Below are 15,024 nucleotides of genomic sequence, written 5' to 3' on the forward strand. Positions count from 1 at the left end.
CCCTCCCCTCCACAGGCTTCACCACTAAACCATCTAACTCATAGGTCCATAAGCTACCACAGCCTTCACCAGACAGCACTGACATAGACAGCCAGGGGCTCCACTGCACTTGTAACCCGATGGGTTTAGGACTGCATCCGCAGCAACCAGCTCCCCACCCTTGGACCCCAGAAGTACGGTTCTGTAATAGATATCGTGGGGGGCGGGGAGATGGAGGGTGAGGCAGTTAAGCATTTTGGATATCTTTTGTCCACCCAGGTTGGGTGAAAGTGACCATTTTTCATAAAAAGAAAAATGTGGGGAGCAGCAATGTTCTTTCTATCCAAGCTAGATGCAAAACTGGTTCGGAAACCGTATTTACGGGCCTTGTGTCAGTCGTCATGACCACTCCTAAAGCGGAACGACCGTAAGGTTCAGTAATGACCCTGCCAGATCCCTCTCCAAGTCATCGGGCAAACTTCTTCGGGTCCTGCGACGAGAGGAAGGTTAGTACCAGTAACCAGTATTAGTACCACTTCGGCTAAAATGTCAGAAATTGACAGGTGTGGCTTTTATGGCACTTAAGCATGTTAAACTGTGTTATAAAAGAGGAGCATTGTTTGATTTGGTCCCCTTTAAGTTACGAGCAAAGGCTAAAGTAAAATTCTGCAGTGATACTTTTTGGAAAAAAAGCCTCCACCCTCCTCCTCTCCCCACTTTCATAACAGTGTCAAACAGCAGCAATCTCATTTCCAGTCCAGCTGCGGGCCCATCCCAGGGTTTCGCACCCACCCCCACCCCCGGGTGCCCTGTCTGAGCACTGCAGATCAGGCCCTTCCCTCTCAGCCTTCCTTTCTTCCCCCCACCTCACTTCTCCTTCCACCACTTCCTTTGGACTGAAGAGACAATTATCTTCCTTGCTAAATAATTGAAGTTTCAGTGGCCACTGCGCTCTGCCCTGCCTTCCCTGCAACCCTCACCCAAGGTACCTGGGAAGTGACTGTGCCCTCTGCATCCCTCTAATAATACTAATAGTTATGGCATCCGTTAAGCACTTACTATGTGCCGGGCACTATCCTAAGCGCTGGGGTGGATACAAGAGAATCAGGTTGGACATACCAGGTAGGAGAGAGGTGTTGGTGGGTGGGGGAGGGCAGTGGCTGCTGAGATTACATTTTCAGAAAGGAAAAAAGTTTTAGGCCAAGGGGCAGACAGGAAAGATACTGGGGAAGGAAAGGATTTAAAGTGTAATTTTTCCTTACGGTGCTCAGCCCTCCCATCAGGGCTGGTTCCGGAATGGATCTTAACTGCTTTGAATGTGGAAAAATATAGTCTGCGATAAATACAACCTCATTTTCAGGCAAGGAGTGTAAGTAATCCAGTTTGTAGGGCTGGGTGTGGCTGTAGTTCTTTTGTAGTAATTTTTTTTACAGAGCAGCAGAAATCAATTGGAGGCCCGCCTGAAAAGTTGATTTCTGTATATTTAAAATGCATTTTGCTACAGTAAGAGCTTTGGATAGCACTGCAGCATAATCCTCTTGAATGGGGGGAAAAAAGGCAAATTCTCTTCCCTGTGGCACTTTGACATTTAAATGCTTACCCACCCAGATAATAATAATGATATATGTTAAGCATTTACTATGTGCCAAAGCACTGTTCTAAGAGCTGTGGGGAGATACAAGGTAATCAGGTTGTCCCATGTGGGGCTCACAATCTTAATCCCCATTTTACAGATGAGGTAACTGAAGCACAGAGAAGTGACTTGCCTAAAGCTGGCAAGTGGCAGAGCCGAGATTAGAACCTCCAATTCCTAAACCCGGGATCTTTCCACTAAGCTGGGCTGCCTGTCTTCTCCATCCAACCTATATGGAGCCTGGTCAAATGGACGTGCTCAGGGTGGGGCACTTCCATTTCCCCTCCGATTGAATGTGGCCAGGGAAAAAAATGCCTTTTTTGAGAGGATGTTTTTCTTTTAAAGGATTTACTTGTACTCTGTGTCTCTGTCCAGGGAGTGGTTCTTGGCTGATTGGGACCTTCCGTCCCCCAGCCGGAAAGAGGGTTAGCGGTCTTTGCTCAGGGAGGGCGTCCCCGGGGCTCACCAGCTCGGCAGGGTGGGGATGGATTTTCTTGAGCCGCCGCTGTCCTCCTCCAAGGAGACCTTCTAGATGTGTTCTGGAGAACTTCCTCTCTCCTAAAAGACAGTGGCGGCCTAAGGCCGTCTTCTAAATCTATCAGTATGGTATTTTCCTTCCTGCCCTCGGCGATGGACCCTGGCTTGCCAGCGGCGGCCGGCTGCGGCGGCGCTCCAGGAAGAAGTGTTGAGGAAGAGGCTCCCTCCCGGCCCGAGGATCAGACCACCGTGGCCGGCTTCCTCCCTTTCGATCTCTTTCTGAAAAAAGTCACGAGAGCCACCAAAGGTATGCACATGGTGGACGAGGCCACGAGCAGTCCGATCACAGCCAAGGCCGAGCGTGGGTAGTCTTTAGTCACCAGCTGTCCCTGGAAGCAAGAAACGGTGGAGTTAAGGGGAGCCGGGGCCAGTACGGGAGGAGGGCTAGGGACCGGTTTGCTAGTCTGCCCTCCCTCCTCGCTAGCCCCGGTCCTCAGGGCGGGCAGCTTTGCCTCCACAGGCCAGTTGCACCTCAGCTTCAGGCCTCCTTTACACTTCAGAGAAACGAGTGGACTTGAGCTGGATTTCCAGAAATGATTGCTGTTTTACAGTGACCGATTCTTCTCTCGTAGGAGATCCTGAAATTCATTTTATCTTTTGCAGGAGCAGTCAGCAGTCATTTAACTTTAGAGTGCATGAAAAAGCTTTTTTGGGGGGAGAGAGGGCCCTCTCTCCCTCTCTTGCTGTCTGCCTGTCTCCAATGCCTGTCACTCTTCTCGTGTGGGTCTTTCTGTGACTCTCCCTCCTTGTCTCTGTAAGTCTTACATCTGTCTTCCTGGTGCTGTCGGTGTCTCACCATGTTTCTTTTGTCTCCTGTCACTCTATTCATCTCTTTCTCTCTCTGTGGGTCTCCATCTCATCCCAGAGCTTGACACAGAGTAGGCATTAACAAATATCATTTAAAAAACATCCCCTACGGGGTGCACAACAGGGATCCTTCAAAACCCCTCTAGGGAGGATTTCGTTCTGCAGCCACCAGGATTTAAATGGCCATATTTCAAAGGGTGGGGATTGATTTTTTCAGAGTAAAACCCAGACAGTGTGACCTAACAGTAGTTGACTGTGTAGGGCTCCTAACCTACCTGGGTGGCGTCCCAAGCCTGATACTGCAGGGTTCCGGAGAGGATGTAGTCCACCAGGTAGAAGATGAAAAGGCTGACGATTAGGACGGGGCTGACAAATGCCCACATGGTTTTCCAGTACCAGTTTGGCTTCCGCCCTGTCATCATTTTAAGATCGTTTGCAAACCTGTTTGAAGAAACGGGGAAGAAAAGGGAAAGCAAACCTCATATAAGGTACTTCCTGCATTTTTGGCTACAGGGTGGGTGCTGACTAATCACCCTGATCAAGGCTGATTAGTCAGGTCCTGTTGTCTTCTGTCTGCTTTCCTTGGTATCTCCTTCAGAGCAGAGAGCTGGGCAGGAGAGGAATTAGCACATGTCGTCGGCCCTTTTCTATGTTTAGTGGAAGAGAGGAGTTTGGGGATTACTTCCCATCATCTGGGACAGGGGAATGTTGGAAAGGAATCGGGCCTGTTTTATCCAAGTACTGTATTTCCTCTTTCAGTCATAGGAAAGGAGGGACTGGGTCTCCCCAACAGGTTAAACCACCCCTTCCACAGACTGGACCTCTTTCTGCCAGGACTGCTTTGGCGTCTAATTCAGTTTCACTACTCTACTCCCCCCCTCCCGCATCTGTCCCCATGCCCACACTCACCCAACTGCCACAGCGGTGTCAATGGGAAGGGCCACCTCGTGAGAGCAACCGCCGGAGAGGGGACAGAGCAGGCCGGCCCCACCAACCCCGACCGCCTGCCCGAAAGAGCCAGCTCCTGCCCCTGGATCCGTTGCGTCCCTGCGGTGAGCAAGCCCAGGCCTTCCTGTCTCGTCGGCAGCCCTGGAGGCACAGCCACCCTTCTCAGAGAATGACTGGTTTGCTGGCGGCAGCTGACCCCGATGCCGAAACAAATGCTTGTGTATTGCTGTCACGCTTCCCCAAGTGCTGCTGCCTTGACTGTTCAATTAAATAAATACCATTTAATACTACTGTTACCACTATGTGTGCCTGGGCTTTTCTTCTTCTGGGGGCTCACAACCACATGCCCTGTACCACCGCTTCCACGGTGATTAGTAAAGTCACAGAAGGGGCTCTAGATCGCTATCTTACCTCCTTAGCCCATAAACGTAACAGACAGCAACGGTCTCCACCAGGACGATGAGCAGTAAGGACAGGGTGGCTGCGTAGTCGTTGAATATGTCAAACCAGTAGTTTCCGGATTCCATGGTGAACACCAAGCCGATGATGCAGTTAAGGAAACACACCAGACCTGGAGGGGTGGGCACAGCGGCCAGGTAAAGGTCACACTCAGTCGTCTCTCCCCTCCTCTCCGCCCTGAAAATAATCACCTGGGCCCATACTTGCCCCGCCTCTTCCACCCGCCGGCCCCGGGAGTCCACTAACCTGAGATTGCCTCCCTGGGCAGGTGGGTGGAAATGAACCTGCTGTCCGTCAGAGGGGTGAGGATGGCGGCAGTGTTGCCCAGCATGCTCCCTATCCCCAGCATCAGCAGCATGACGAAGTACAGCACTGACCACAGCTGGGACACCTCCATGTTTTTAATGGCTTCGCTGTAGACAATAAATGCCAGTCCAGTCCCTTGGACGGCCTGCCCGCAAGGAAAAATCAGCATATCAGCTAGGAGACCTGGTGCCGTCCTTCCTCACCAAACAGCCCGCTGGGGCTTTGTCTCACCGGATTACTGCGGGACCTGCCTCCCTAAACGTCCCCTGCCTTTGCTGAGACGGGAGGAATCAAGCAGCTGCAGTTCGGTCTAGTAGCACACGGGCCCGGGAGTCAGAAGGACCTCGGTTCTAATCCTATCTCTGCCACTTGCCTGCTCTGGGACCTGGGGCAAGTTACTTAACTTCTCCGTGCCTCATTACCTCCTATGAAAAATGAGGATTAAGACTGAGTCCAACCTGATTACCTGGTAGCTATCCCAGTCCTCAGAACAGTGTCTGGCACATACAAAGCACTTAAATGCCATTTAAAAAAGGCGGTCCAACCCTTGGGCCCCATTTAACTCTAGAAAGCTGTGCGAGCAGGGCTTCTGGACCAAGTAATTACTGCCCCACTGCTGTCAAGCCCGGCTGACTGCCTGACCGCAGAGCCTGCCACTGGCTCAGCCTGATGGCCGTCTGTGACCCCAAGTGGGGAAAAATGCGGCCGCTCACTTTTGCCTCGTAAAGAGACAAGGATCCCTGACGTTTGTTCATGTTCTTTCCCTTTTCCCAATTCTGCCGTTGGAGCCGGCCCCCTCTGGTCTGCTTTAGCCTGCTGCTGTGCAAGCCCGGGTAGCTGGTTCTCTCATTTCCCAACAGACAGGAAAATGGAAAATGCAGGCTAAAGTGGATTTGCCTGAATTATCCAGGTAATCAGACATCCTCTCCCAGCCCATATTACTTGTTCAGTTGTCTACCTGGCTTTCCTCGAAAAACATCATACCAATTGATCTAAGTAATACAGTCCATTTCTGAATTCAAAAACTCATTCTACTTCCTCTCCACTCTCTTTGAACTCTCAAAGGAGGTCAAAATCTCTGGCTTCCCTTGCCAGGTCGTTCCTTACCGTGTTCAGCTCCGCTTCCAAACTGCAATTTTTCATCTGTGGGAACACCTCGGCGTATTCATCTGGGTAGGTAGCCGCTAGGTAATCCTTCATCTGCTCGAGGTTGCTGGCCGTCAGGGATCCGTCCTCCAGGTCGAAAACGTTGGTCAGTAGCAGGATCACCCTGTGGGGTCCACGTTGGCATCATTAGCTCCCCCGGAAATGAATCCTAACATCCTACAGCATTTGGAACAATGTAAAAGCTAGTGGGGCCTGTGAGGCTGCCCTTCCCACTCCCTCTCTCCACCCAGATAGTGTTTGGGACCTATTTCTCTTTGGGCATGGGTGGGCTTCAGAGTTGAGATGATCCCAGCTATGAGAGCACTAGATCCATCTCCCCAGGACACAACTCTGGACAACAAAGGTGGGGAAAAAAGACCACCCTCTGGGCTAATTCTTTTTTTTTTTGAAAATGAGCATATCTGTGTGTGGATCTGTGCATGTTATGCACAATAATAGAGGTTAAAAAAAAAACCCACAAGCCAAACTGACCTTATTTTTTCATTCAAGGGAAAAGATGGGAAATACCACGCTCTTCCCTTTGGCTTTCCCTTTGTCGGGGGGGGGGGGAAGTTGGGAAGACCCACAGCTTGGAAGCCTGGGTCCCCCAGGAGCGGGGTGGCAGCTGCCTCTAGAGATTGTGGACCCGGCTGGCCCTGGGCCCCACTCGTGGGAAATATTCTTGGACTGCAGCTCTGGCAAAAAAGTCACACATCACCCCCAACCCTAGCCAGAAAATACAGCAGCCGGGAGACTCAGAGAATAACAAGCAAGCCTCCACCCCTCCGTTCAAAAAACCTAGCCCCGGGTCCAGAGTGGCCTGATGGCCCATAGAGTGCAAGCGCAGGAAGTAACTTGAAGGAAAGGTCAAAACCTCGGTCAGCTGAAAGTGATCTTACAACCAAATTCACAAGAACCACACTGTAATGTTTAACACAGGTGACTCCTGCATCCTGGACTTTCACTTATGCAAATCAGTTACCTACACACCCAGGTCTTGGAAACGATACCAGCAGGGATAAAGCCAGAAAGCAGAACGCCAGGAGCAGGGCTTGGCAGAGACAGAGAAACCCAGGAAGCCCATTACAGGATCTCAGGCAGGAATCAATCACGTGTTTGTGTGTGCAGCCTTTCAGCCCACACTTTCCCCCTCCTCAAGAACCGCCAGTGATTACCCATCCACCGCCCCATCAAGCACAAACTCCTGACCATCGGCTTTGAATCACTCATTCCCTTCACCTGCCCCCCAACATCGTAACTATGTACATTTCCTACTACGATCAAGCATGTTCACTTTGCTCTTCTGACATCAACCTACTCACTGTACCTCACTTTCTGTCTCACCAATGACCCCTTGACCGAGTCCTGCCTCTGACCCAAACTCCCTCCCGCTTCATCCCTAACAATCATTCTCCCCACCTTCAAAGCCCTATTAAAATCACATCTCCAAGAGGTCTTCCCTACTCCCTGCTGTCACCTTCGTGCTTGGATTTGTACCCTTTATTCACTCTGCCCTCAGTCTCACAGCACTTAAGTAAATAATTCTTAATTGTAATATCTGTCTCCCCCTCTAGACTATCAACTCTGTTATACTGTACTCTTCCAAGCCCTTAATACAGTGCTCTGCACATAGTTAGTGCCCAATAAATGACTGATTCTTTGTCTGTGTGTACGTACAAGCAGGACTTGCCAGGAACAGAGAAATTGGAGAAGCCTATTTCAGGACCTCAGGGAGGGATTAAGAGTGAGTGTATAATAAATGATTTATTTATATTAATGCCTGTCTCCACCTCTAAACTGTAAAGTCACTGTGGGTGCGGAAGGTGTCTACCAACTCTGTTGTACTATACTCTCCCAAGTGCTTAGTACTGCGCTTTCCGCACACATGAAGTGCTCAATAAATACCACAGACGATGAGTGAGGTGAAGACTGTGTTGTCATCATCTCCTCGCCTCCGTGATGAAACATTCCGTAAGGACCTTTCTTCATGAGGAGCCATTTTGAGCTCAGTTGGAAACAAACATTGACTTGATTAATCTGGATGCACCCCAGTGCTTAGAACAGAGCTTGACAAAAAGTAAGCATTTAAATACCATAATAATAATTATTACCAGATACTATTTTTTCCCATCGAGGAGCTCACTATCTAAAATTGAAACACCAGTGTTGACAGACTGACCATCACAAAACAAAACGAGGTAAACAAATGAAGAACACAAATATTGTGATCATAAAAGTGTGATACGCCCAGTGGGACTGAAAGGAGACCTTGGGAGATGTTATCTATTTCGGCAACTGGTCCAATAAAGTACTTCAAAAGTACAACCACTCAAATTAAAAACAAGGGGAACTGAGTTCCAGGTGTCAAGTGTCCCGGCATGGCAGTTAATTTTAGCCTCTATTTCCCAGATCCCTGGATTCCTATAAATTGCTTCTGAAGATGATGAAAGGAATGTTTCCCCCTCTCTACGCTGAAACGTATGTGGGCCGAAAAGGCCCTTCCAAACAGCTTACTCAGAAATGGCGCCAGGACTCCCTTTCCCTTTGGAGGAGAGTAGGAGAGAAGGAAAGAGAGAGGGAAAGATTTCAAAGCCAAAGTATTGAACACAACCGAATGAGGCTAGCTGCATAGGGCAATCAGGCTGGGGGGGTGGGTGGGGTGGGGGAGAGAGAGAGAGAGAGAGACCGATAATAACAACTGTCCTTGTCAAGTCCTTATTAAGTGCCAGCTAGGCCGCCTCCTCAGGAGGTACTCCCTGATTAGTCAGTCGCTCCTCTCCTTTGCAGTCAGGCCATTTCCTCAACCGCTCTAGCATTCTAATTATGTGTTTATCTGTTTGTTTTTGATTTATCCACAGGTTTATCAGGTAAATTTAGTCATGCTTTTTGTCTATTTGTGTCTGCAAGCTGATGATGGTATTTAAGCGCTTACTTTGTGCTTAGCACTATTCTAAGCACTGGCGTAGACACATGGGGCTCACAGTCTTTTAATCCGCATTTTACAGGTGAGGTAACTGAGGCACAGAGAAGTTAAATGGCTTGCCCAAGGTCACACTTACCAAATCCCACCTCAACTACTACGTCAGACTCCTCGCTGACTTCCCTACCTCCAGCCTCTCCTTGCTCCAGTCCTTACTTCACCTTGCTGCCCAGATTATTTTTTTCTAAAACATCATTCTTTGCATGCCTCCCCGCCTCTCAAAAATCTTCCGATGGCTTCCCATCCATCTTCGCATCAACTTCCCTTCATTTTTAAAGCAATCGGCTCTCCCCACTTGTAGTAGTCAAGCATTTATGTACCTACCTGTAACTTCATTTATCCCTTTGCTTTTTCCCCAATCCCAGCCCCAAACCACTTACGTACATATCTGCAATTTTATTTATTTGTATTGACGTCTATCTCCCCTCTTCTAGACTGTGAGCTCGTTTTAGGCAGGGAATGTCGCTATTTACTGTTGTATTTTCCCAAGCACTTAGCAGGCACTCAATAAATACGAGTGAAAGAATGAATTAATAGTAATAGCGATAGTATTTATTAAGGGCTCACTGTGTGCAAAGCACTGTATTAAATGCGGGAGAAAATACACAGTTGGGCATTAGACATGGTGCCTTGTCCCTCGGAGGCTACCTACCCTCATTTCTCACCCCCCACATACCGTAAGCCAGTACACTCCACTCCTGTACCACCAACCTACTGGCTTTACCTGGTTCTTATCTCTCTTTGCCGTCAACCCCTTACACCCGCCCACCTACCTGGAACTCCCCTCCCACTGCTCTCCCCACCTTCAAAGCCACTTAACAAATTCGATTATAATTACCACTACTATTATGAAAGTGATCTCTCCCTCGGGAAGCCTTCCCTGACTAGTCTCTTATCTCCCCCATCCTATTTTCCATTCAGTCATTTTTTCAGTCGTATTTATTGAGTGCTTACTGTGTGCAGGGCACTGTACTAAGTGCTTGGAAAGGACAATACAGCAAATAGAGAGAGAATCCCTGCCCAAAACGGGCTCACAGCCCTTACTGTACCACTTACGTATTTGAGCCCATATTCCTTATACCCTTAGGTACTCATCCGGTCCCCCACCTCCACAGCATTTTTATACTCATCTTTATACTTGGTTACTTGCCCTAGATGCGATGTATTTTAACATCTGCTTTCACTGCTAAATTACAAGACCCTGAGGCAGGGATCGCGTCTATCAATTCTATTTTATTGTACTCATTCAAGCGCTTAGAATAGTACCCTGTATAAAGTAAGTGGGAAGCAGCGTGGCTCAGTGGAAAGAGCACGGGCTTTGGAGTCAGGGCTCATGAGTTCGAATCCCAGCTCTGCCACTTGTCAGCTGTGTGACTGTGGGCAAGTCACTTCACTTCTCTGTGCCTCAGTTCCCTCATCTGTAAAATGGGGATTAAGACTGTGAGCCCCATGTGGGACACCCTGATTCCCCTGTGTCTACCCCAGCGCTTAGAACAGTGCTCTGCACATAGTAAGCGCTTAACAAATACCAACATTAAGTGATCAATAAATACCACTGGGATGACCTTAGAGGTGATTCTGGGGGGTTCCCAGGAAGCGCTGGGGAGACTGGAGAAGCCCACCTTCCCAGGCCCCAGGAGACCGTGACATCAAGAGCTCTCCAGAACATAGTGAGGGTAGCTGGGCCTTCAGCCTCCCCGCAACTCAGAGGTTGAGACACTGCCTGCTGCCTGTCCAAAACACTCAGAATCATCTCTCAGGTGGTGCAGTGGACTGCTCTCTCCTCCCCTATTGGCTGTCTTGCAGCTAATAGAATTACAGTGGTCTAATCAGCAACCCTTTCCTAAGGGTTTTTATTGAGCGTGATTAGACTGTAAGCCCGTCGATGGGCAGCGATCGTCTCTATCTGTTGCCTAATTGTACATTCCAAGCACTTAGTACAGTGCTCTGCACATAGTAAGCACTCAGTAAATACTATTGAATGAACTGTACTAAGTGCTTGGGAGAAGACAATGCAGAGAACGTGTCTACCAACTCTACTGTACTTACCCGAGCACTTGGTTGGCGGGGACAATGGGGAGTGGGGCCCCAGAAATGTTGGCTGGACCTGTGCGCAGATGGCGCTCCAGGCCTAGAGCTCTTTCAGCTGGGGGTGAGGATGCACTTGAAGTATGCCTTGGAAAGAACAGGGCCTGGGAGGGAAAGGGAGCAAAGAAAGCTTTCTCTGTCTGTGTGAGCGGGAAGAGAGAAGTGCTGAGAACCGAGTGGGCAGGAGTTAAAAAATAAAAGTTCCAGGGAAGAAAGGAAAAGTCAAGAAATGACACTTCTAAAGAGCAAAACCACAGTCTCGTCAGGAGACTCAGTACGTGGACCGCAAACGAATGATGGAACCACTTCTACTCCTCCCTGGAAGATGGGAATCAGAGTAAAATCTCTCCCCAGTTCCACACAGTCATTCAACGCGTACACCCACACCCACGCACGGTGCAGAAATAGCAGATAACAGCCCGAACGCGTCTCCGTCTGATCTCACTTGTTGATGCAGCTCTCGTAGTTGTAGGTCGCCTTAAAGCCGTAGATGGAGAAAGTCACGACGCTGGCGAAGATCGAGGTGGTGCTGTTGATCAAGGACACGATGATGGCGTGTTTCTGGCAGTTGTTGCTGGGTTCGTTGTAGCTGGCGAAAGCGATCAGGCTGCCGAACCCCAGACCCAGGGAGAAGAAGATTTGAGTCGCCGCATCAATCCAGGCCTTGGGGTTTGCCAGTTGCTCTATCTGGGAAAGCCAAAGGCAGAGATGGTAAGCTCCTCGACGGCAAGGATTATGCCTATTTGACTCTACCGTACTCTCCCAAGTACCTAGCACACCGCTCTGGTACAGCAAGCGCTCAGTGAAGACCACTGGTGGATTGACTGAATTTCCCCCAGGAGCCCCAGCAGTGGAACTTCCTGGAGGCTGATGGGGCCAAGTTAACGCTCATTCTCCAGCGGTACTGCAGGATGCTTGGGGATCTGCAGCTTTCCGGACCTCCCCGGTCGAGCCCATCGGAGGCCATTTTCTCATTATACTCTGGGGTGCCATTTCGCAGTGAAATGGCTCTTTGACCCTTGGTTTCCAGCTCTTCCCACTCTCCTCTAACAAAGCCCCTGAGGCTCTATTTTTAACATTGCTGGGATCACGGGAGTGGGGGTTAGGGAGCTCTTGAGTGGCCTCCTCCTCCTCCTCTTGTTGCGGCGCTGCACTCGAACGGCTTTGTCTTACCTTTGGGGTGAACATGTACCGCAGTCCATTCGAAGCCCCGTGGAGTGTCAAGCCACGGATTAAGTATATGATGAGGACACAGTATGGCAAGGAAGCAGTAAAATAGACCACCTACAAAATGGAAAAAAAAAAATTGAAAGATAATTTTCAGTGGACACGATCAAAGTCCCCCAGCTCTGTTATTTCCCTAAATCAGTGAAGATGAGGAAAAACAATCGACCTGTCTGAACTGAGGAAAGGAGAATCTGGTACTGGTAGGTCACCTCTAGGAAACTAGAGGTTTAGCGTAATCTAATAATAATAATTACGAGATTTTTTAAGTGTTTACAATGTGCCAGGCACTGTACTAAGCGCTGGAGTGGGTAGTTGCAAATCAGGCTGGACACAGTCCCCGTCCCACATGGGGTTCAAGGTCTCGATCCCCATTTTACAGATGAAATAACTGATCTAGAGAATAGGCCTAGAATTCGGGCAGACCAGTTCTGCCACTTGCTTGCAGGGCAACCTTGGGCAAATCACTTAACTTTTCTGTGCCTTAGTTTCCTCACCACTTGTAAAATGAAGATAAAATTCCTGTTCTCTCTCCCCTGCAGACTGAGAGACCTGAAGGGGACAAGGATTATTTTGTATCTGGCCCAAGGCTTAACAAATTGCTCAGCACAATTGATACCATAAGTGATTGATACCATAATTAAAATAATATGCCTACGTGGCTTAGTGTACAGAGCACGGGCTTGGGAATCAGAGGTCGTGGGTTCTAATCCCGACTCAGCCACTTGTCTGCTGTGGGACCTTGGACAAGCCACTTAACTTCTCTGTGCCACAGTTACCGCATCTGTAAAATGAGAATTAAGACTTTGAGCCCCATGCGGGACAGCCTGATTACCCTGTATCTACTCCAGTGCTTAGAACAGTGCTTGGCACATAGTAAGTGCTTAACAAATACCATAATTAATTAATTAACATTAAACAATCAACAGGAGTCTCTGCTTCTCACAATACCTCTAAAGGTTGGCAGGAGACAAGACTTATTTATTCTTAGTTTCTCCTGAGGCAAATGAGGCTTAGAGATGTTAAGTATCTATATATTCATTATTTATATTAATGTCTATCTCCCCCTGTACACTGTGAGCTCCATATGATGGGGAACGTGACTACCAACCCTTGTATTGCACTCTCCCAAGCACTTAGGACAGTGCCTTGCACACAGTAAGCACTCAGTAAATACCACTGATTGCCTGGCATGCCAGGTGAGAAGGTAGGAATAGAGTCCGGCTTTCTTAACTCTCGATTGAGCCTTTTATTCATCAATAGCAGCAGGACCATTTTTTGAGCTCTTAGTGTGTGCTGAGAGTTAGATTAGGTGTTAGGGGTCACACATCAGAGGTAAAGGCACAGTTCCTGCCTTCAAGAACATTACAATCTAATGGGCCAACATATGAATAGGTAAAAGTACAAGTCCATAAGATGAAAACCAAAGTAGCAAACAAGTGGGCGCAAGAGCCAAAGGGGCTGAAGGGGTTACGTGACAGAAAGCTGGGGTCGGTCAGTCAGTCAGGGAATGCCTACCCAGGTTCCTCTGCTCTCTTTAAAGAGGTCTGAGGTTCTCAGGGACAAGGTCCAAGAGCACCCAGTTTTCAGCTGGACAACTTTGGAAGACTCTGCTCTCCAGATAGGGGAAAAGACTTTGGTCATCCCTGAAACCAATTAGGAGAAGGGACTGTCACTCCCTGATCAATTTCATTCCAGACGGGCTTTGCCTCACCTTGCCCGTTGACTCTGTCCCTCTCAGGATGCACAGATACACCACCAGCCAAGCCAGGATCAGGCACAGGGCCTGCTCCCACTGGATGCCCCCATTCTCTTGGATGGAGGAGGAGATGTTGAGGGTTTTCCGGTACCAGAAGTACTGAGTTGAGGAGGCGGTCTCACATTCTTCATCATAGCCCGTGCGGTTATGATTCAGTGGGCAGACAGACCACGGCAAGGGATCCTTTGGGACCAGAAAACATTATGCGAAGTGTCAGCAGAGGGCCGAGAGTCCCTTTTACGGGCTGGGGTCGAGGGAAGGAAGAGGCAATTGCTGTTCTGAAGAAACAGGCCTGTGGCCCACAGGGGGAATTTTAAAAGGAAATAGGAAACTGAAGAAGGATCTGCTGGCCAGGGCAAAGATTGCTAGGGGCTACAGTCCCTAACAGAGGGGAACATCATGAGGGAAGACAGAGGAGACAGTTCTAGATGGAGGTAGGGATAAGAGAGAGGGTTGTGAACCAACAGAGGACACTCACAATGAGGCAGAGAGAAGCGGGGAGGAAGGGACCCACGGGCAGCCACCACCACCAACTCGGAGCAGACAAACACCACAGAGGACCTCATTTTATCTGTCAGCAAGGATTTAGATTTCTCGACCGTCCTGCCAATCAGTGGTCTTGAGAAACTCTTGCTAAAAGTGACAGGTCAGTGCTGCCCAAAGACTCAACTCCTATTCTAAAAATTTCCATTCATCTAAATGTCCCTTAGCCAAGGTCATCTTCCCGGCTGGGAACTTGGCAATAGTCGGGGTGGGGCCACCGGTGAACTTGGGTAGCCTGTCACTCAGGAAGAAAGGCATGCCTGGTCCCACTTCCTCACCTTCACTGATTTTCCCACAGTCAGCAGGTATGTGTGCGTGCTCGGGGAGATGGCATTCACAGGAGTCACGAGCCCCCTTGAGAGAGTTGGGAGACAAGAGGGGAAAGAGGGGAGAGAATAAGAGGAAGGGAGAGATGGAGGGAGTGGGGAAAGGAGAGGGAGGGAAGAGAGAAGGGAGGGAACAGAAAGAAAGGAAGGAGAGATGGAGAGGGAAAGAGCGGGAGAGAAAGTGAATGAGAGAGCGAGGCAGGTCTTACAGACATTTCTATACTGCAGACCTTTCTCACAGGGAAAGGCATACTGGGAAGCAAATCCTGGGCTTCAGGGACCTGAAAGG

At 49.2% G+C, this 15,024-nt stretch overlaps 1 protein-coding gene across 3 annotated transcripts in view; it reads right to left on the reverse strand.

The window, feature by feature from the left end:
• Positions 1 to 1,943: 1,943 nt before the first annotated feature.
• The window catches only part of SLC6A20 (solute carrier family 6 member 20), a 35,315-nt gene continuing 22,234 nt past the window's right edge, over positions 1,944 to 15,024 (reverse strand). For 2 of the 3 annotated variants that reach the window (XM_039912857.1, XM_029070871.2), the window contains 8 exons: positions 13,822 to 14,049; positions 12,057 to 12,167; positions 11,329 to 11,570; positions 5,777 to 5,939; positions 4,610 to 4,814; positions 4,316 to 4,475; positions 3,232 to 3,397; positions 1,944 to 2,478 (listed from right to left, as the gene is read on the reverse strand). In XM_039912857.1, coding sequence (XP_039768791.1) covers positions 2,329 to 2,478; positions 3,232 to 3,397; positions 4,316 to 4,475; positions 4,610 to 4,814; positions 5,777 to 5,939; positions 11,329 to 11,570; positions 12,057 to 12,167; positions 13,822 to 14,049 — 1,425 coding nt within the window. In that variant the 3' untranslated portion in view covers positions 1,944 to 2,328. Of the gene's footprint in view, positions 2,479 to 3,231; positions 3,398 to 3,434; positions 4,163 to 4,315; positions 4,476 to 4,609; positions 4,815 to 5,776; positions 5,940 to 11,328; positions 11,571 to 12,056; positions 12,168 to 13,821; positions 14,050 to 15,024 lie in introns of those variants that run through there. The other variant, XM_039912858.1, reaches the window with a different exon arrangement.

This window comes from Ornithorhynchus anatinus, chromosome 8 (genome assembly GCF_004115215.2).
Source record: "Ornithorhynchus anatinus isolate Pmale09 chromosome 8, mOrnAna1.pri.v4, whole genome shotgun sequence".
NCBI classification, from domain to species: domain Eukaryota; kingdom Metazoa; phylum Chordata; class Mammalia; order Monotremata; family Ornithorhynchidae; genus Ornithorhynchus; species Ornithorhynchus anatinus.